The sequence below is a fragment of the Taudactylus pleione genome, unplaced genomic scaffold (assembly GCF_031769625.1).
Source record: "Taudactylus pleione unplaced genomic scaffold, aTauple2 ptg000038l, whole genome shotgun sequence".
NCBI classification, from domain to species: Eukaryota; Metazoa; Chordata; class Amphibia; order Anura; family Myobatrachidae; genus Taudactylus; species Taudactylus pleione.
The window spans coordinates 4,072,675-4,096,244 of NW_028284440.1; the positions used below are offsets into that span (position 1 = coordinate 4,072,675).

The following is a 23,570-nucleotide window of genomic DNA, read 5'->3' on the forward strand; positions in this document are numbered from 1 at the left end:
CATCAACAAAGTAGTGCCAAGCGTGCGCCTGTGTCATAAGTAAAGGGCCGGCTGGCTTGACCGTTAAAGAGTGCTGTAACCCCCAAAGTACACTCCAAACCAAATAAAAAAATATTTTCTGTGTTTGTGAATTGTGTGCACTGTGGCTGCACGTGCATCAACAAAGGAGCAGCGCCAAGCGTGCGCCTGTGTCCCATAAGTAAAGAGCCGGCTGGCTCATTTCTTAAAGGGTGGTGTAACCCACAAAGTGCACTACTCTCCAGCAAAAATAAAAAAATATTTTCTGTGTTTGTGTGCGCCTTAGCCGCACGTATATATCAATATAACATAAATGGAGGACCAAACTTTCTCCGATAAAAATAAAATAGGGAAAGATCAAGAACCACTTCCTCCTAGTGCTGTTCCTGCTGCTGGGAGTTGTTCATCATCCCAGAGAGGAAGTAGGAACACCACTACTTTTACTAAACAATTGACCCTCCAACAGTCCCTAGCGATGAGGATGAAGTACGAGAGCAGTCATCCTGAAGCAAAACGTATAACTAAGGCCTTGGCTGCTATGTTGGTGTTAGACGTGCATCCGGTATCCGCCATTAGTGCAGTGGGATTTAGACAATTGATGGAGGTAGTGTGTCCCCGGTTCCAAATCCCGTCTAGATTCCACCTGCATCCTCAAAGCAGCAGCGACAAGCGTGCGTCTGTCTGTTAAAGGGTGGTGTAACCCTCAAAGTGCGCTCCACAAACAATAAAAAAATTCTTAGTTTTTTTTCTGTCTTTGTGAATTGTGTGGGCTGTAGCCGCACTTGCATCCTCAAAGCAGCAGTGACAAGCGTGCGTCTGTCTGTTAAAGGGTGGTGTAACCCTCAAAGTGCGCTCCACAAACAATAAAAAAATTCTTATTTTTTTTCTGTCTTTGTGAAATGTGTGGGCTGTAGCCGCACCTGCATCCTTAAAGCAGCAGCGACAAGCGTGCGAAGTGTGCTCCACAAACAATAAAAATATTCTTCTTTTTTTTTCTGTCTTTGTGAATTGTGTGGGCTGTAGCCGCACTTGCATCCTCAAAGCAGCAGAGACAAGCGTGCGTCTGTCTGTTAAAGGGTGGTGTAACCCTCAAAGTGCGCTCCACAAACAATAAAAATATTCTTTTTTTTTTTTCTGTCTTTGTGAATTGTGTGGGCTGTAGCCGCACTTGTATCCTCAAAGCAGCAGCGACAAGCGTGCGTCTGTCTGTTAAAGGGTGGTGTGACCCTCAAAGTGCTCCAAAAAATAAAAAACTATTTTTTTTATGTGTTTGTGACTTGTATGCGATGTAGCCGCACGTGCATCAACACAGTAGCAGCATCAAGCGTGCGCCTGTGTCAGAAGTCAAGGGCCGGTTTGGACATCTGGTCCGGACTGAAGGACGTGCCAACAATTTCTGACAAGTCTACTGTCACTGCATATGATACTGTCCTCAAAGCAGCAGCGACAAGTGTGCGTCTGTCTGTTAAAGGGTGGTGTAACCCTCAAAGTGCGCTCCACAAACAATAAAAATATTCTTTTTTTTCTGTCTTTGTGAAATGTGAGGGCTGTAGCCGCACCTGCATCCTTAAAGCAGCAGCGACAAGCGTGCGTCTGTCTGTTAAAGGGTGGTGTAACCCTCAAAGTGCGCTCCACAAACAATAAAAAAATTCTTCTTTTTTTTTCTGTCTTTGTGAAATGTGTGGGCTGTAGCCGCACCTGCATCCTTAAAGCAGCAGCGACAAGCGTGCATCTGTCTGTTAAAGGATTACATCGGTGACAACATCCAAGTAGGCATGTCAGACAGTCCGTACCTGTACTGGCAGGAAAAAGAAGCAATTTGGAGGTCCCTGTACAAACTGGCTCTATTTTACCTGAGTTGCCCCCCCTCCAGTGTATACTCCGAAAGAGTGTTTAGTGCAGCCGGGAACCTTGTCAGCGAAAGGCGTAGGAGGTTGCTTCCACAAAATGTGGAGAAGATGATGTTCATAAAATGAATTATCAACTCTTCCAGGGAGACCAGCCTCCTGAACGTACAGAGGGACCTGTGGTTGTGGATTCCAGCGGGGACGAATTAATACTCTGTGAGGATGAGGATGTACACAACACTGAAGAGGGTGAGGAATCGGTGGATGAGGACGACATCTTGCCTCCGCAGAGCCAGTTTGTACAGGGACAGATTAATTGCCAGGTCGTTTTGTGGGGGCCCAAACGAACCAATCATTTCAGCCACAGTCGTGTGGCAGACCCTAGCGCTGAAATGTTTGGTTTGTTAAAGTGTGCATGTCCTGTTTATACAACATAAGGGTGGGTGGGAGGGCCCAAGGACAATTCCATCTTGCACCTCTTTTTTTTCTTTGAATTATGTACTGTTTGGGGCCTAGCCATCCTGTCTGCCACTGCAGTGTCACTCCTAGATGGACCACGTGATTGTGCCGCCCACTCGTATCTCTTAACATAGTCATCCAGCTACCTCGGTGCAACCTTTTGGATATAAAAACACTATTGTGAGGTGTACGGTGTTCAGAATAGACTGGAAATGAGTGGAAATTAAGGTTATTGAGGTTAATAATAGCACAGGAGCAGAAAAACACACAAATTCGGTGATTTTAGCTGTTTTTATGCTTTTTAAAAAAAAAAATACAGATCCAAAACACAAAACCCAGAACCCAAAACACGGAAGGGTGGTTTTGGCAAAACCAATCCAGATCCAAAACACGAAGAAAGATCCAGATCCAAAACCAAAACACAAAACACGAAAAGTGGCCCGTGCACACCCCTAGTTTATAGACACTTATTACATAATATCAAGAAATTTTTAGAACATATCTAAATATATCAGTCTGTAAGACTCCTATTGTTTTACTATTACTTCTAGAAAAATAAAAAACAAAATAGCAAACCTGAGAATATAAGAGATTTAGATATTTCTATTGCATCCCATAAGTTGAGCTACTCCATCATTTTCTTGATATTGTGCCTAATGTAAGGAAAGTACAGTACAGGACAAGGAAGAGGCAATGCTTTTCAGCTGATTTTCTCTGGAATGAGTATTAAACACTACTACAATAATTAAGGCTTTACCATTACTCTTAAGCTGGCCATACATGGTGCAATATGCACCATGCGACGCGACGGAGGATCCGACATCCGACTTATCGGGCGGTCCCCACACATGGTTCCCCCCTCTCCCACCTACATAGCGCTGCATGGGATCGCACATAGCATCCCCATATCGACTGAACCTGCAGTAAGATCTGGGGGTGTGATGTACGACCCCACGGGTGTGCGCTCTGCCTGATATCATGCCCATACACGGTGTGATAGAGCAGCCAAATCGTACCAAACCATCGGATCGACTGCTTATGGGCACCTTTAGTTCCTTCAAACCTTCATGACAGGTATGTTTTAAAGCAGAGTCATATTTAGCATTTTTACAAATTCCTATTTACATAAAGCAGATTACAGTACAAAACATAATGAAACATTGTGGTTCAAATTTGAAGCTAGCTACAGTGTAGAGTGTAAAGCTAATAATTTAATATGCAACAATGAATAGTAAATAAAAGTTAATCCTTATCTCTAAAATTTATAATCACAGTATATTCAAAGTACAGTGTATTATATTATAGTATGTATATCAATCGTGTGTCTGTAGTTCAAAGTTCGTTGGCTGGCTTCCAAATTTGCACAGAGGAGTATCATATGTTATCAGTGTTTTGTGTCAGTGCCATGAGCAGTGGTTTGGTGCTAAGAAGTTATTTAACATACTCACCACTAAAATAACACTTGCTTGTGGAATGGGAAGGTTTTCTACTTCAATGGTTGGATCTTCAGAAGCCAACAGATTCAGTGCTTGATCTTGGGGTGATTGAGGGAAAGATGATTTCACTAATAAGCCAGGAACCAATTTATTGACTTTCAAATTGGTTGGTGAATGAAAATTATATACAGGCATTTTCTGCCTTTCCAGGTCTAAGCTCTTTTTAATACCATGTACATGACTGTAAATAAATTTGGGCTTCCCACTCTTCCTCTCATGGATTGACAAAAAATTATCGTTGTCTCCAGAGAAGCAATCTGTTGGGATGGAAAAAACAATACATTAAAGTTAATCATACTTAGAAGATAAGAAAAAGATTGGTTCTATTTCAACTCTTAAAAAAGTATTATTCATGACTCGACTTTTAATTATATAATAACAATATATTATTTACAATTAACTACATCTCTATACAGCACTCAGGGACATCAAGTGTTTTCAGTCATTAGATGATTTTGGCGAATAGGTGTCACACAAGATAAGTTGGACTATATAGAGAAGGCATACAATTTGTTAATATAATCAAAGTTATTTATTCGCAGGTGACACTATTTATCATTATCAGACAAAATATGGAATTTTGCTCAACAGAGTTGAGGCTGATTGAGTGAAAATCAAAGAAAATATATTTTTTTTATTTACACAAAATCCTATTCTACCCACACTATAATTTTCCAAAAATATGCAAACACTTTACTCAATACTGAAAACAATTAGGGATGAACAAAGAAAATAATTCTATCATTTACTGACTTGTGATATACAATTATTAATCACTAGAATTCATCATGATCTAGGTTTAGAAGCTATAATACAGTACATTATTTAAACTGAGTTAAAAATATTTCAGACACGCCATTTTATTTTGGGCATGATTATGTTTATTTTGTCATATGCATAATACACTTGTAATACAGTTTTAATTATAGAAGCATGGAACCACCATGGGGAAAAGATTTACCATAATTTATGTCAATTTATATATAGGGAAAATTTGAAGAGGATTATATTTGGGCAAGTTATTTGGGAGTGCCTCTGAATGAGGGCCTATATCCTATACTTACCCCATCTCAAACTACTTCTGCATTTTATACCAGCTCTAGTTCAATGCCCACTCCTGTTCCACTAGCTTACATTGCCTCAGTATTGCATTCTTCTTCTAGACTGTAATATTTTATTTATCTAATTATTCTAGATGTATCAATAACAAATAGTATTGATGAGATACATTACTTCATTCTGACACAATATCCCTTGCTAAAAAATAGCTCCCAGTATGTAGAGGAAGTCTAAGGTTTCTTAAGTAGTAAAAAAATATTTATTATTTATTTTAGATCTTCTGGTTGTTTTGATTTATTTGTGCCACAATCGTATGTTTGACTTTCTACTTTCAGAAGGACAGTCATCTCTAAGGTTAAAGGTAAAGAATATCATATTAAATATAATGTCAACTAGGATACCAGATATATAGTGGTGTATTCATCATCGCTTAATTTCTACAAAAGCAGGTAAAAATGGACATTTTCACCTGCAATTGTAGAAATTAAGCTATCGGGCCATTCACAAAGAGGGTAAAGCAGGAGATATCCTCTCGCGGAATGGCCCGCTGCCCCCATACACTAGTATGGGGATCGAATTCATCAAACTCAGAAAAATATTATATTTTTGGTGCTTGAGTGCGGAAGCATTCGCCATCGACGGCATTTGCTCCTGCTCGCTGTGAGCAACCCGGTCCTTCCCTATGGGAAGAAGTCCCGGGTTACGAAACGGGATCCTTTCGGATCCCAATGGCCCCTGTTTGGCTCCTTCTGCTGGACATCGAGGCTCTTATGCGCTTGCATGACCTGTAGGTCATGCATGTGCTCTAGTGTCACAGTGAAACACTTCGGGGAGACAGCTGATTTTCGGACGAATTGCTCCGGTGCTCGCATCAAGTCAGAATGTTAGTTACCCCGATAATTAACATCATGAATAGACCCCATAGTCTTTTACTAGAATTAACTTGTAGCAGTGGCATAACTAGGGTATTTGGATCGCAGGACAAGATGAAAAACAGTGCCCCTTTCAAATATGAAAAAGTGGGCATGCTCACGTACCACCAGGGTCATGGTCATTGAAAAATGGGGGCGTGTCAACATGACACACCATTTCTGGTCACTCTGGGAACATTCCTTTCCATTCCATATGCACCTTAATGCCCCCAGTAGTAGTGCCCTTTATGCAGTTCCCAAAGTAGTAGTGCCCCTTATGCAATGCCCCTAGTAGTAGTGCCCCTCATGTAATGCCCACTGTAGCAGTGCCCCTTATGCAATGTCCCCAGTAACAGTTCCCCTTATGCAATGCCTCCTGTAGTAGCGCCCCTTATGCAATGTACCCTGTTGTAGTGCACATTATGCAGTGCCCCTGATGCAATGCCTCCTGTTGTAGTGCACATTATGCAGTGCCCCTTATGCAGTGCCCCAGTTGTGCCCCTAGTAATGCCCCTTATATGGTGCCCCCAGTAGTGCCTCTTATACAGTGCCTCCAGTAGTGCCCCTTATGCTGTGTCCCCAGAAATGACCCTTATACAGTGCTCCAGTAGTGCCCCTTATACAGTGCCCCTAATATAGTTCCCCCAGTAGTGCCCCCTATACAGTGCCCCCAGTATTGCCCCTTATATAGTGCCACCATTAGTGCCCCTTATGCAGTGCCCCTTATAGAGTGCCCCCAGTAGTGCCCCTTATGCAGTTCTCAAAGTAGTAGTGCCCCTTATGCAATGCCCCATTGTAGTGCACATTATGCAGTGCCCCAGTAGTGCCCATTATACAGTGCCCCAGTAGTGTCCCTTTTACAGTGCTCCTAGTAATGTCCCTTATACATTGCCCCCAGTAGTGCCCCTTATACAGTTCCCCTAGTAGAGCCCCTTATGCTGTTCCCCCAGTAGTACTCCTTATAGTGCCCCCAGTAGTGCCCCTTATACAGTGCCCCCAGTAGTGCTCCTTATATAGTGCCCCTTATACAGTGCCCCCAGTAGTGCCCCTAATACTGTGCCCCCAGTAGTGCCACTTATACAGTGCCCCCAATAGTGCCCTTATACAATGCCCCTTATACAGTGTTCCCGGTAGTGGCCCTTACATATATAACCCACAGACACACACCACACAAAACACAATACTTACCCGAATCCCTGCTCCTGCGGTTGCCGCTGTCCGCTCCTCCGATATTGGCACTATGGGAGAAACCTAGGAGTGCATGTGACTGGCGCCAATTTCCCTGTTAGGTCCAATGGTAGATCCAGATATGCAGCGTGGAATAGCAGGAGCCTGTCAACATTGCCCCTCAGAATACAGTTATAGAGATACAGGATGGTTCCAGCACTTTCTAAGATCTATCCTAAGAGATATTGAATCGTGTTCTCAATGTATTCGTATGACGAAAGCCTTAGAAATTTATCTTTAGAACTGATGTCCTTCAGTTTAATAAAGATTCTATGAAGCTTAGTGCTAGTCCTTGGATCCCAAAAATGTGCTTACAAAAGTCCAGTTACCAAAATAATTTGTACTTTATTAGTCCAAGGCTTTCATCACACCCCATTCAAGGTGAATATACTACATAATCCTGTAGGACTTTGTATTGGTTTTATTGATTTGCACTATGGGGGCTTGTTGTATGTGTTTTCCCCTATCGATACACATGGACCTAGAGTAATTTAAAGACATACAGATCTACGTTGCACCTAGCAACCACCGTAGGACTACAGTGAAAATTGTGTCCAAAGCCTATCATCCACCGACAAAGCTTGAGTGTATTTCTATCTCCCAAAAGAGAGAAACTTGTCTGATGGTATTACACAATATTGTTATATAGTTTTTTTTTACATATATAAGAATACATCGAGAACATGATCAAATATCTCTTAGGATAGATCTTAGAAAGCGCTGGAACCATCCTGTATCTCTATAACTATGGGAGAGACGTCATGATGTCTCTCCTTTCACCCACTGTGGGAGCCAGAAGATGGAGCTCATGAGCAAGCTCCAGCCCGGCCCTGGGTGCAGCAGCCAATGAGAGCCTGTCTGACTCTCATTGGCTGCTAAAACAAACACCCCACCGTACGCTCACTGTGTACTACCCGGTGCGGGCGGCGGTGTGTTTTTTTAACTCTGTAGGAAAACAAACTACACTACACTACACACTGAATCCACTGAGCTGAATGGTAGCCGGCAGCAGACTCCACCACACACACACATACACACACCCCCCGCCACACTGATCGGATGGTGCCCCGGGCATGTGCCCCAGCTGACCCCCCCTAGTTACACCACTGACTTGAAGCATTCAATATGTATGCTGTCATAATTAGAGTGGCAATGATTTGCCAGAATTTTAAGCTGTACAGTGTGGACAGACTATCATTTCTGTATTTTTAGGGCTGGAATGCAGCCAGGCTTGGACAGGGCTGCTGGGGATTCGGTGAAATCCCCAGTGGGCCCCACTGATTTGTAGCCACACCTCCTATGGTGGGAGGGCATGGCCTACGGTGCCATTTGTAATTGTATGGCAAGCTGCACTGCAGCTGCTTGCCGGGCAGTCATCAAGGCTGTGACTGAGCCTGCCGAAAGCTACACGCAGGGGAGTGGCGCACACTGTAGTCAGATTCAGCACTGCACTACTGTGTAATAAATCCCAGTAATCTCTGCAGTGGGTCAGAGGAGCATGTGATGAGCTCTGATTGGAGGAGCCCATCACATGCTCCTCTGACCTGGAGCTTAGCAGGAGCGCAGCTTCATGGGTGTGACTCATTGTGAGGCTGTGACTGCTGCTTTGCCGGCTGCCTGATGATGCTGCTGGTGAGTACACTGTGTGGGCACTACTGGTGGCATAATGTGTGGGGACTACAGGTGGCATAATGTGTGGGCTCTGCAGTGTAGCATAATGAGTGGGCATTACAGGTGGCATAATGTGGGGGACACTACAGTGTAGCATAATGTGTGGGCACTACAGGTGGCATAATGTATGGGTACAACAGTGTGGCATAATGTGTGGGCACTACAGTGTGACATAATGTGGGGACACTACAGTGTAGCATAATGTGTAGGCACTACAGGTGACATAATGTAGAGGGCACTATAGTGTGGCATAATATGTGGGGCACTACAGTGTGGTGTAATGTGTCGGGCACTACAGTGTGGCATAATGTGTGGAGCACTACAGTGCGGCATTATGTGGGAGGCATTACAGTCTGGAATAATGTAGATGCACTACACTGTGGCATGTTAGTACATGTGTGGTGGACTCATTTGCCCACAATTGACCAGCATTGCAAAGGGTACTGGGCGACTCACCCCTTCCTCCCTGACTTCTTTGAGCTTACCACTACCTCCCTGACCCCTCTATGCTCACCACTACCTATCTACATTATGTCCCTGATCCCTCCATACTCACCACTACCTATCTCAACTAGCTCCCCGATCCCTAAAATACTCATCAATATCTATCTGCACTACCCTCCTGACCTCTCAATACTCACCACTACCTATCTAACCACTAGCTATCTGCACTGCACGCCTGACCTCTCCATACTCACCACTACCTCTCTTCACTGCCCCTGACTCCTCTATACTCACCACTACCTCTCTGAAGTACCCCTTGACCCCTACATACTCACCAATATCTGTCTGCACTACCTCCTGACCACTCCATTCTCACCAATATCTCTCTGCACTACCCCCTGACCCCTCCATACTCACCACTACCTCACTGAATACTCCATACTCACCACTACCTCTCTGCACTACCCTCCTCATCCCTCCAGACTCAACACTACCTCTCTGCACTACCCTCCTGATCCCTCCATACTCACCACTAGCTGTCTGCACTACCCCTTGACCCCCCCATACTCACCACTACCTCTCTGCACTACCCCCTGACCCCTCCATACTCACCACTACCCATCTGCACTACCCTCCTGATCCCTTCATACTCACCACTACCTCTCTGCACTACCTATGACCTCTCCATACTCACCACTAGCTCTCTGCACTACCCTCTGATCCCTCCATACTCACCACTACCTATCTGCACAACCTCCCTGACCCACCCATACTCACCAATACCTCCCTGCACTACCTCCTGACCACTCCATTCTCACCACTACCTCTCTGCACTACCCTCCAGATCCCTCCATACTCACCACTACCTCTCTGCACTACCCTCCTGATCCCTCCATACTCACCATTACCTCTCTGCACTACCCTCCTGATCCCTTCATACTCACCACTACCTCTCTGCACTACCCTTCTGATCCCTCCAGACTCACCACTACCCATAAGTACTATCTCCCTGACCCATCCATACTCACCACTACCTCTCTGCACTACCCCCTGACCCCTCCATACTCACCACTACCTATCTGCACTACCCTCCTGATCCCTTCATACTCACCGCTACCTCTCTGCACTACCTCCTGACCACTCCATTCTCACCACTACCTCTCTACACTACCCTCCTGATCCCTCCAGACTCACCACTACCTCTCTGCACTACCCTCCTGATCCCTTCATACTCACCACTACCATTCTGCACTACCCTTCTGATCCCTCCAGACTCACCACTACCCATATGTACTATCTCCCTGACCCATCCATACTCACCACTACCTCTCCGCACTACCCCCGACCCCTCCATACTCACCACTACCTATCTGCACTACCCTCCTGATCCTTTCATACTCACCGCTACCCCTCTGCACTACCTCCTGACCACTCCATTCTCACCAATACCTCTCTACACTACCTTCCTGATCCCTCCAGACTCACCACTACCTCCCAGAAAACTCCATACTCACCACTACCTCTCTGCACTACCATCCTGATCCCTCCATACTCACCACTACCTCTCTGCACTACCCCCTGACCCCTCCATACTCACCACTAACTCTCTGCACTACTCTCTGACCCCTCCATACTCACCACTACATCTCTGGACTGTTGCCTGACCCCTCCATACTCACCAATATCTCTCTGCACTACCCCCTGACCCCTCCATACTCACCACTACCTCCCTGAATACTCCATACTCACCACTACCTCTCTGCACTACCTATGACCCCTCCATACTCACCAATACCTCCCTACACTACCCCCTGACCCCTCCATTCTCACCACTACCTCTCTGCACTACCCTCCTGATCCCTCCATACTCACCACTAGCTCTCTAGACTACCCTCCTGATCCCTCCAGACTCACCACTACCTCTCTGCACTACCATCCTGATACCTCCATACTCATCAATAACTCTCTGCACTACCCCCTGACCCATCCATACTCACCAATACCTCCGTGCACTACCCTCCTGATCCCTTCATACTCACCGCTACCTCTCTGCACTACCTACGACCCCTCCATACTCACCACTAGCTCTCTGCACTACACCCTGACCCCTCCATACTCACCACTACCTCTCTGCACTACCCTGTGATCCCTCCATACTCACCACTACCTATCTGCACTACCTCCTGACCCATCCATATTCACCACTACCCATCTGTACTATCTCCCTGACCCATCCATACTCACCACTACCTCTCTGCACTACACTCTGACACCTCCAGACTCACCACTACCCCTCTGCGCTGCCCCCTGACCCCTCCATACTCACCACTAGCTCTCTGCACTACCCCCTGATCCCTCCATACTCACCACTACCTTTCTGCACTACCCTCCTGATCCCTCCATACTAACCACTACCTCTCTGCACTACCCCCTGACCCCTCCATACTCACCACTACCTCTCTGCACTGCCCCCTGACCCCTCCATACTCACCAATATCTCTCTGCACTACCCCCTGACCCCTCCATACTCACCACTACCTCCCTGAATACTCCATACCACTACCTCTCTGCACTACCTATGACCCCTGCATACTCAACACTACCTCTCTGCACTACCCTCTGATCCCTCCATACTCACCACTACCTATCTGCACTACCTCCCTGACCCATCCATACTCACCAATACCTCCCTGCACTACCTCCTGACCACTCCATTTTCACCACTACCTCTCTGCACTACCCTCCTGATCCCTCCAGGCTCACCACTACCTCTCTGCACTACCCTCCTGATCCCTCCAGACTCACCACTACCTCTCTGCACTACCTTCCTGATGCCTCCATACTCACCACTAGCTCTCTGCACTATCCCCTGACCCCTCAATACTCACCACTACCTCTCTGCACTACCCTTCTGATCCCTTCATACTCACCGCTACCTCCCTGAATACTCCATACTCACCACTACCTCTCTGCACTACCTATGACCCCTCCATACTCACCACTAACTCTCTGCATTACCCCCTGACCACTCCATACTCACCACTGCCTATCTGCACTACCCGTTGACCCATTCATACTCACCACTACGTCTCTGCACTACCCCCAGACCCCTCCAGACTCACCACTACCTCTCTGCACTGCCTCCCTGACCCCTCCATACTCACCAATATCTCTCTGCACTACCTCCTAACCCTTCCATACTCACCTCTACCTATCTGCACTACCTCCTAACCCCTCCATACTCACCACTACCTATCTACACTACCTCCTAACCCCTCCATACTCACCACTACCTATCTGCACTACCCTCCTGATCCCTTCATACTCACTGCTACCTCTCTGCACTACCTATGACCCCTCCATACTCACCACTACCTCTCTGCACTACCCCCTGACCCCTCCATACTCACCACTACCTATCTGCACTACCTCCCTGACCCATCCATACTCACCAATACCTCCCTGCACTACCCTCCTGATCCCTTCATAATCACAGCTACCTCTCTGCACTAACCTCCTGATCCCTTCATACTCACCGCGACCTCTCTGCACTACCTCCATGAACACTCCATACTCACCACTACCTATCTGTACTACCCTCCTGATCCCTACATACTCACCACTAGCTCTCTGCACTACCCCCTGACCCATTCATACTCACCACTACCTCTCTGCACTACCCCCTGACCCCTCCAGACTCACCACTACCTCTCTGCACTGCCTCCCTGACCCCTCCATACTCACCAATATCTCTCTGCACTACCTCCTAACCCTTCCATACTCAACTCTACCTATCTGCACTACCTCCTAAACCCTCCATACTCACCACTACCTATCTACACTACCTCCTAACCCCTCCATACTCACCACTACATATCTGCACTACCCTCCTGATCCCTTCATACTCACCGCTACCTCTCTGCACTACCTGCTGACAACTACATTCTCACCACTACCTCTCTACACTACCATCCTGATCCCTCCAGACTCACCACTACCTCTCTGCACTGCCCCATGACACCTCCATACTCACCAATACCTGTCTGAACTACCTCCTGACCACTCCATTCTCACCAATATCTCTCTGCACTACCCACTGACCCCTCCATACTCACCACTACCTCACTGAATACTCCATACTCACCACTACCTCTCTGCACTACCCTCCTGATCCCTCCAGACTCATCACTACCTCTCTGCACTACCTTCCTGATCCCTCCATACTCACCACTAGCTCTCTGCACTACCCCCTGACCCCTCAATACTCACCACTACCTCTCTGCACTACCCTTCTGATCACTTCATACTCACCGCTACCTCCCTGAATACTCCATACTCACCACTACCTCTCTGCACTACCTATGACCCCTCCATACTCACCACTAGCTCTCTGCACTACCCCCTGACCCCTCCATACTCACCACTACCTATCTGCACTACCTCCCTGACCCATCCATACTCACCAATACCTCCCTGCACTACCCTCCTGATCCCTTCATAATCACCACTTCCTCTCTGCACTAACCTCCTGATCCCTTCATACTCACCGCTACCTCTCTGCACTACCTCCATGAACACTCCATACTCACCACTACCTATCTGCACTACCCTCCTGATCCCTCCATACTCACCACTAGCTCTCTGCACTACCCGCTGACCAATTCATACTCACCACTACCTCTCTGCACTACCCCCTGACCCCTCCAGACTCAGCACTACCTCTCTGCACTGCCTCCCTGACCCCTCCATACTCACCAATATCTCTCTGCACTACCTCCTAACCCTTCCATACTCACCTCTACCTATCTGCACTACCTCCTAACCCCTCCATACTCACCACTACCTATCTACACTACCTCCTAACCCCTCCATACTCACCACTACCTATCTGCACTACCCTCCTGATCCCTTCATACTCACCGCTACCTCTCTGCACTACCTCCTGACCACTCCATTCTCACCACTACCTCTCTGCACTACCCTCCTGATCCCTCCAGACTCACCACTACCTCTCTGCACTGCCCCCTGACTCCTCCATACTCACCAATATCTGTCTGCACTACCTCCTGACCACTCCATTCTCACCAATATCTCTCTGCACTACCCCCTGACCCCTCCATACTCACCACTACCTCACTGAATACTCCATACTCACCACTACCTCTCTGCACTACCCTTCTGATCCCTCCAGACTCACCACTACCTCTCTGCACTACCCTCCTGATCCCTCCATACTCACCACTAGCTCTCTGCACTACCCCCTGACCCCTCCATACTCACCATTACCTCTCTGCACTACCCCCTGACCCCTCCATACTCACCACTAGCTCTCTGCACTACCCGCTGACCCATTCATACTCACCACTACCTCTCTGCACTACCCCCTGACCCCTCCAGACTCAGCACTACCTCTCTGCACTGCCTCCCTGACCCCTCCATACTCACCAATATCTCTCTGCACTACCTCCTAACCCTTCCATACTCACCTCTACCTATCTGCACTACCTCCTAACCCCTCCATACTCACCACTACCTATCTACACTACCTCCTAACCCCTCCATACTCACCACTACCTATCTGCACTACCCTCCTGATTCCATCATACTCACCGCTACCTCTCTGCACTACCTCCTGACCACTCCATTCTCACCACTACCTCTCTGCACTACCCTCCTGATCCCTCCAGACTCACCACTACCTCTCTGCACTGCCCCCTGACTCCTCCATACTCACCAATATCTGTCTGCACTACCTCCTGACCACTCCATTCTCACCAATATCTCTCTGCACAACCCCCTGACCCCTCCATACTCACCACTACCTCACTGAATACTCCATACTCACCACTACCTCTCTGCACTACCCTTCGGATCCCTCCAGACTCACCACTACCTCTCTGCACTACCCTCGTGATCCCTCCATACTCACCACTAGCTCTCTGCACTACCCCCTGACCCCTCCATACTCACCATTACCTCTCTGCACTACCCCCTGACCCCTCCATACTCACCACTACCTCTCTGCACTGCCCCCTGACCCCTCAATACTCACCAATATCTGTCTGCACTACCTCCTGACCACTCCATTCTCACCAATATCTCTCTGCACTACCCCCTGACCTCTCCATACTCACCACTACCTCACTGAATACTCCATACTCACCACTAGCTCTCTGCACTACCCTCCTCATCCCTCCAGACTCACCACTACCTCTCTGCACTACCCTCCTGATCCCTCCATACTCACCACTAGCTCTCTGCACTACCCCCTGACCCCTCCATACTCACCACTACCTCTCTGCACTACCCCCTGACCCCTCCATACTCACCATTACCTCTCTGCACTACCCCCTGGCCCCTCCATACTCACCACTACCTCTCTGCACTGCCCCCTGACCCCTCCATACTCACCAATATCTCTCTGCACTACCCCCTGACCCCTCCATACTCACCACTACCTCCCTGAAAACTCCATACTCACCACTAACTCTCTGCACTACCTATGACCCCTCCATACTCACCACTAGCTCTCTGCACTACCCCCTGACCCCTCCATACTCACCACTACCTCTCTGCACTACCCTCTGATCCCTCCATACTCACCACTACCTCACTGCACTACCCTCCTGATCCCTCCATACTCACGACTAGCTCTCTGCACAACCCCCTGACCCCTCCATACTCACCACTACCTCTCTGCACTACCCTCCTGATCCCTTCATACTCACCGCTACCTCCCTAAATACTCCATACTCACCACTAGCTCTCTGCACTACCTCCCTGTCCCATCCATACTCACCAATACATCCCTACACTACCCTCCTGTTCCCTTCATACTCACCGCTACCTCCCTGAATACTCCATACTCACCACTACCTCTCTACACTACCCCCTGACCCCTCCAGACTCAGCACTACCTCTCTGCACTGCCTCCCTGACCCCTCCATACTCACCAATATCTCTCTGCACTACCTCCTAACCCTTCCATACTCACCTCTACCTATCTGCACTACCTCCTAACCCCTCCATACTCACCACTACCTATCTACACTACCTCCTAACCCCTCCATACTCACCACTACCTATCTGCACTACCCTCCTGATCCCTTCATACTCACCGCTACCTCTCTGCACTACCTCCTGACCACTCCATTCTCACCACTACCTCTCTGCACTACCCTCCTGATCCCTCCAGACTCACCACTACCTCTCTGCACTGCCCCCTGACTCCTCCATACTCACCAATATCTGTCTGCACTACCTCCTGACCACTCCATTCTCACCAATATCTCTCTGCACTACCCCCTGACCCCTCCATACTCACCACTACCTCACTGAATACTCCATACTCACCACTACCTCTCTGCACTACCCTTCTGATCCCTCCAGACTCACCACTACCTCTCTGCACTACCCTCGTGATCCCTCCATACTCACCACTAGCTCTCTGCACTACCCCCTGACCCCTCCATACTCACCAATACCTCTCTGCACTACCCCCTGACCCCTCCATACTCACCACTACCTCTCTGCACTGCCCCCTGACCCCTCAATACTCACCAATATCTGTCTGCACTACCTCCTGACCACTCCATTCTCACCAATATCTCTCTGCACTACCCCCTGACCTTTCCATACTCACCACTACCTCACTGAATACTCCATACTCACCACTAGCTCTCTGCACTACCCTCCTCATCCCTCCAGACTCACCACTACCTCTCTGCACTACCCTCCTGATCCCTCCATACTCACCACTAGCTCTCTGCACTACCCCCTGACCCCTCCATACTCACCACTACCTCTCTGCACTACCCCCTGACCCCTCCATACTCACCATTACCTCTCTGCACTACCCCCTGGCCCCTCCATACTCACCACTACCTCTCTGCACTGCCCCCTGACCCCTCCATACTCACCAGTATCTCTCTGCACTACCCCCTGACCCCTCCATACTCACCACTACCTCCCTGAAAACTCCATACTCACCACTAACTCTCTGCACTACCTATGACCCCTCCATACTCACCACTAGCTCTCTGCACTACCCCCTGACCCCTCCATACTCACCACTACCTCTCTGCACTACCCTCTGATCCCTCCATACTTACCACTACCTCACTGCACTACCCTCCTGATCCCTCCATACTCACGACTAGCTCTCTGCACAACCCGCTGACCCCTCCATACTCACCACTACCTCTCTGCACTACCCTCCTGATCCCTTCATACTCACCGCTACCTCCCTAAATACTCCATACTCACCACTAGCTCTCTGCACTACCTCCCTGACCCATCCATACTCACCAATACATCCCTGCACTACCCTCCTGTTCCCTTCATACTCACCGCTACCTCCCTGAATACTCCATACTCACCACTACCTCTCTGCATTACCTATGACCCCTCCATACTCACCACTACCTATCTGCACTACCTCCCTGACCCATCCATACTCACCAATACCTCCCTGCACTACCTCCTGACCACTCCATTCTCACCACTACCTCTCTGCACTACCCTCCTGATCCCTCCAGACTCACCACTACCTCTCTGCACTACCTCCCTGCCCCATCCATACTCACCAATACATCCCTACACTACCCTCCTGTTCCCTTCATACTCACCGCTACCTCCCTGAATACTCCATACTCACCACTACCTCTCTACACTACCCCCTGACCCCTCCAGACTCAGCACTACCTCTCTGCACTGCCTCCCTGACCCCTCCATACTCACCAATATCTCTCTGCACTACCTCCTAACCCTTCCATACTCACCTCTACCTATCTGCACTACCTCCTAACCCCTCCATACTCACCACTACCTATCTACACTACCTCCTAACCCCTCCATACTCACCACTACCTATCTGCACTACCCTCCTGATCCCTTCATACTCACCGCTACCTCTCTGCACTACCTCCTGACCACTCCATTCTCACCACTACCTCTCTGCACTACCCTCCTGATCCCTCCAGACTCACCACTACCTCTCTGCACTGCCCCCTGACTCCTCCATACTCACCAATATCTGTCTGCACTACCTCCTGACCACTCCATTCTCACCAATATCTCTCTGCACTACCCCCTGACCCCTCCATACTCACCACTACCTCACTGAATACTCCATACTCACCACTACCTCTCTGCACTACCCTTCTGATCCCTCCAGACTCACCACTACCTCTCTGCACTACCCTCGTGATCCCTCCATACTCACCACTAGCTCTCTGCACTACCCCCTGACCCCTCCATACTCACCAATACCTCTCTGCACTACCCCCTGACCCCTCCATACTCACCACTACCTCTCTGCACTGCCCCCTGACCCCTCAATACTCACCAATATCTGTCTGCACTACCTCCTGACCACTCCATTCTCACCAATATCTCTCTGCACTACCCCCTGACCTTTCCATACTCACCACTACCTCACTGAATACTCCATACTCACCACTAGCTCTCTGCACTACCCTCCTCATCCCTCCAGACTCACCACTACCTCTCTGCACTACCCTCCTGATCCCTCCATACTCACCACTAGCTCTCTGCACTACCCCCTGACCCCTCCATACTCACCACTACCTCTCTGCACTACCCCCTGACCCCTCCATACTCACCATTACCTCTCTGCACTACCCCCTGGCCCCTCCATACTCACCACTACCTCTCTGCACTGCCCCCTGACCCCTCCATACTCACCAGTATCTCTCTGCACTACCCCCTGACCCCTCCATACTCACCACTACCTCCCTGAAAACTCCATACTCACCACTAACTCTCTGCACTACCTATGACCCCTCCATACTCACCACTAGCTCTCTGCACTACCCCCTGACCCCTCCATACTCACCACTACCTCTCTGCACTACCCTCTGATCCCTCCATACTTACCACTACCTCACTGCACTACCCTCCTGATCCCTCCATACTCACGACTAGCTCTCTGCACAACCCGCTGACCCCTCCATACTCACCACTACCTCTCTGCACTACCCTCCTGATCCCTTCATACTCACCGCTACCTCCATAAATACTCCATACTCACCACTAGCTCTCTGCACTACCTCCCTGACCCATCCATACTCACCAATACATCCCTGCACTACCCTCCTGTTCCCTTCATACTCACCGCTACCTCCCTGAATACTCCATACTCACCACTACCTCTCTGCATTACCTATGACCCCTCCATACTCACCACTACCTATCTGCACTACCTCCCTGACCCATCCATACTCACCAATACCTCCCTGCACTACCTCCTGACCACTCCATTCTCACCACTACCTCTCTGCACTACCCTCCTGATCCCTCCAGACTCACCACTACCTCTCTGCACTACCTCCCTGCCCCATCCATACTCACCAATACATCCCTACACTACCCTCCTGTTCCCTTCATACTCACCGCTACCTCCCTGAATACTCCATACTCACCACTACCTCTCTACACTACCCCCTGACCCCTCCAGACTCAGCACTACCTCTCTGCACTGCCTCCCTGACCCCTCCATACTCACCAATATCTCTCTGCACTACCTCCTAACCCTTCCATACTCACCTCTACCTATCTGCACTACCTCCTAACCCCTCCATACTCACCACTACCTATCTACACTACCTCCTAACCCCTCCATACTCACCACTACCTATCTGCACTACCCTCCTGATCCCTTCATACTCACCGCTACCTCTCTGCACTACCTCCTGACCACTCCATTCTCACCACTACCTCTCTGCACTACCCTCCTGATCCCTCCAGACTCACCACTACCTCTCTGCACTGCCCCCTGACTCCTCCATACTCACCAATATCTGTCTGCACTACCTCCTGACCACTCCATTCTCACCAATATCTCTCTGCACTACCCCCTGACCCCTCCATACTCACCACTACCTCACTGAATACTCCATACTCACCACTACCTCTCTGCACTACCCTTCTGATCCCTCCAGACTCACCACTACCTCTCTGCACTACCCTCGTGATCCCTCCATACTCACCACTAGCTCTCTGCACTACCCCCTGACCCCTCCATACTCACCAATACCTCTCTGCACTACCCCCTGACCCCTCCATACTCACCACTACCTCTCTGCACTGCCCCCTGACCCCTCAATACTCACCAATATCTGTCTGCACTACCTCCTGACCACTCCATTCTCACCAATATCTCTCTGCACTACCCCCTGACCTTTCCATACTCACCACTACCTCACTGAATACTCCATACTCACCACTAGCTCTCTGCACTACCCTCCTCATCCCTCCAGACTCACCACTACCTCTCTGCACTACCCTCCTGATCCCTCCATACTCACCACTAGCTCTCTGCACTACCCCCTGACCCCTCCATACTCACCACTACCTCTCTGCACTACCCCCTGACCCCTCCATACTCACCATTACCTCTCTGCACTACCCCCTGGCCCCTCCATACTCACCACTACCTCTCTGCACTGCCCCCTGACCCCTCCATACTCACCAGTATCTCTCTGCACTACCCCCTGACCCCTCCATACTCACCACTACCTCGCTGAAAACTCCATACTCACCACTAACTCTCTGCACTACCTATGACCCCTCCATACTCACCACTAGCTCTCTGCACTACCCCCTGACCCCTCCATACTCACCACTACCTCTCTGCACTACCCTCTGATCCCTCCATACTTACCACTACCTCACTGCACTACCCTCCTGATCCCTCCATACTCACGACTAGCTCTCTGCACAACCCGCTGACCCCTCCATACTCACCACTACCTCTCTGCACTACCCTCCTGATCCCTTCATACTCACCGCTACCTCCCTAAATACTCCATACTCACCACTAGCTCTCTGCACTACCTCCCTGACCCATCCATACTCACCAATACATCCCTGCACTACCCTCCTGTTCCCTTCATACTCACCGCTACCTCCCTGAATACTCCATACTCACCACTACCTCTCTGCATTACCTATGACCCCTCCATACTCACCACTACCTATCTGCACTACCTCCCTGACCCATCCATACTCACCAATACCTCCCTGCACTACCTCCTGACCACTCCATTCTCACCACTACCTCTCTGCACTACCCTCCTGATCCCTCCAGACTCACCACTACCTCTCTGCACTACTCTCCTGATCCCTCCATACTCACCACTAGCTCTCTGCACTACCCCCTGACCCCTCCATACTCACCACTACCTCTCTGCACTACCCTTCTGATCCCTTCATACTCAACGCTACCTCCCTGAATACTCCATACTCACCACTTCCTCTCTGCACTACCTATGACCCCTCCATACTCACCACTAGCTCTCTGCACTACCCCCTGATACCTCCATACTCACCACTACCTATCTGCACTACCTCCCTGACCCATCCATACTCAACAATACCTCCCTGCACTACCCTCCTGATCCCTTCATACTCACAGCTACCTCTCTGCACTACCCTCCTGATCCCTTCATACTCACCGCTACCTCTCTGCACTACTCCATGAACACTCCATACTCACCACTACCTATCTGCACTACCCTCCTGATCCCTCCATACTCACCACTACCTCTCTGCACTACCTATGACCCCTGCAGACTCACCACTAGCTCTCTGCACTACCCACTGACCCCACCGTACTCACCACTACCTCTCTGCACTACCCTCTGATCCCTCCAAACTCACCACTACCTATCTGCACTACCTCCCTGACCCATCCATACTCACCAATACCTCCCTGCACTACCTCCTGACCACTCCATTTTCAAAACTACCTCTCTGCACTACCCTCCTGATCCCTCCAGACTCACCACTACCTCTCTGCACTACCCTCCTGATCCCACCAGACTCACCACTACCTCTCTGCACTACCTTCCTGATGCCTCCATACTCACCACTAGCTCTCTGCACTACCCCTTGACCCCTCAATACTCACCACTACCTCTCTGCACTTCCCTTCTGATCCCTTCATAGTCACCGCTACCTCCCTGAATACTCCATACTCACCACTACCTCTCTGCACTACCTATGACCCCTCCATACTCACCACTAACTCTCTGCATTACCCCCTGACCCCTCCATACTCACCACTACCTATCTGCACTACCCGCTGACCCATTCATACTCACCACTACCTCTCTGCACTACCCCCTGACCACTCCAGACTCACCACTACCTCTCTGCACTGCCTCCCTGACCCCTCCATACTCACCAATATCTCTCTGCACTACCTCCTAACCCTTCCATACTCACCTCTACCTATCTGCACTACCACCTAACCCCTCCATACTCACCACTACCTATCTACACTACCTCCTAACCCCTCCATAATCACCACTACCTATCTGCACTACCCTCCTGATCCCTTCATACTCACTGCTACCTCTCTGCACTACCTCCTGACCCCTCCATACTCACCACTACCTCTCTGCACTACCCCCTGACCCCTCAATACTCACCACTACCTATCTGCACTACCTCCCTGACCCATCCATACTCACCAATACCTCCCTGCACTACCCTCCTGATCCCTTCATAATCACCGCTACCTCTCTGCACTAACCTCCTGATCCCTTCATACTCACCGCGACCTCTCTGCACTACCTCCATGAACACTCCATACTCACCACTACCTATCTGTACTACCTTCCTGATCCCACCATACTCACCACTAGCTCTCTGCACTACCCCTTGACCCCTCAATACTCACCACTACCTCTCTGCACTTCCCTTCTGATCCCTTCATAGTCACCGCTACCTCCCTGAATACTCCATACTCACCACTACCTCTCTGCACTACCTATGACCCCTCCATACTCACCACTAACTCTCTGCATTACCCCCTGACCCCTCCATACTCACCACTGCCTATCTGCACTACCCGTTGACCCATTCATACTCACCACTACGTCTCTGCACTACCCCCTGACCCCTCCATACTCACCACTACCTCACTGAATACTCCATACTCACCACTACCTCTCTGCACTACCCTTCTGATCCCTCCAGACTCACCACTACCTCTCTGCACTACCCTCGTGATCCCTCCATACTCACCACTAGCTCTCTGCACTACCCCCTGACCCCTCCATACTCACCAATACCTCTCTGCACTACCCCCTGACCCCTCCATACTCACCACTACCTCTCTGCACTGCCCCCTGACCCCTCAATACTCACCAATATCTGTCTGCACTACCTCCTGACCACTCCATTCTCACCAATATCTCTCTGCACTACCCCCTGACCTTTCCATACTCACCACTACCTCACTGAATACTCCATACTCACCACTAGCTCTCTGCACTACCCTCCTCATCCCTCCAGACTCACCACTACCTCTCTGCACTACCCTCCTGATCCCTCCATACTCACCACTAGCTCTCTGCACTACCCCCTGACCCCTCCATACTCACCACTACCTCTCTGCACTACCCCCTGAC

General features: G+C 49.5%; 1 protein-coding gene across 1 annotated transcript in view; it reads right to left on the minus strand.

The window, feature by feature from the left end:
• The window catches only part of PTPRR (protein tyrosine phosphatase receptor type R), a 246,084-nt gene that overhangs the window by 185,513 nt on the left and 37,001 nt on the right, over positions 1-23,570 (minus strand). Inside the window, exon 2 of the mRNA XM_088452526.1 lies at positions 3,773-4,077. Within this exon, the coding sequence (XP_088308652.1) occupies positions 3,773-4,077 (305 nt within the window). The remainder of the gene's footprint in view (positions 1-3,772; positions 4,078-23,570) is intronic.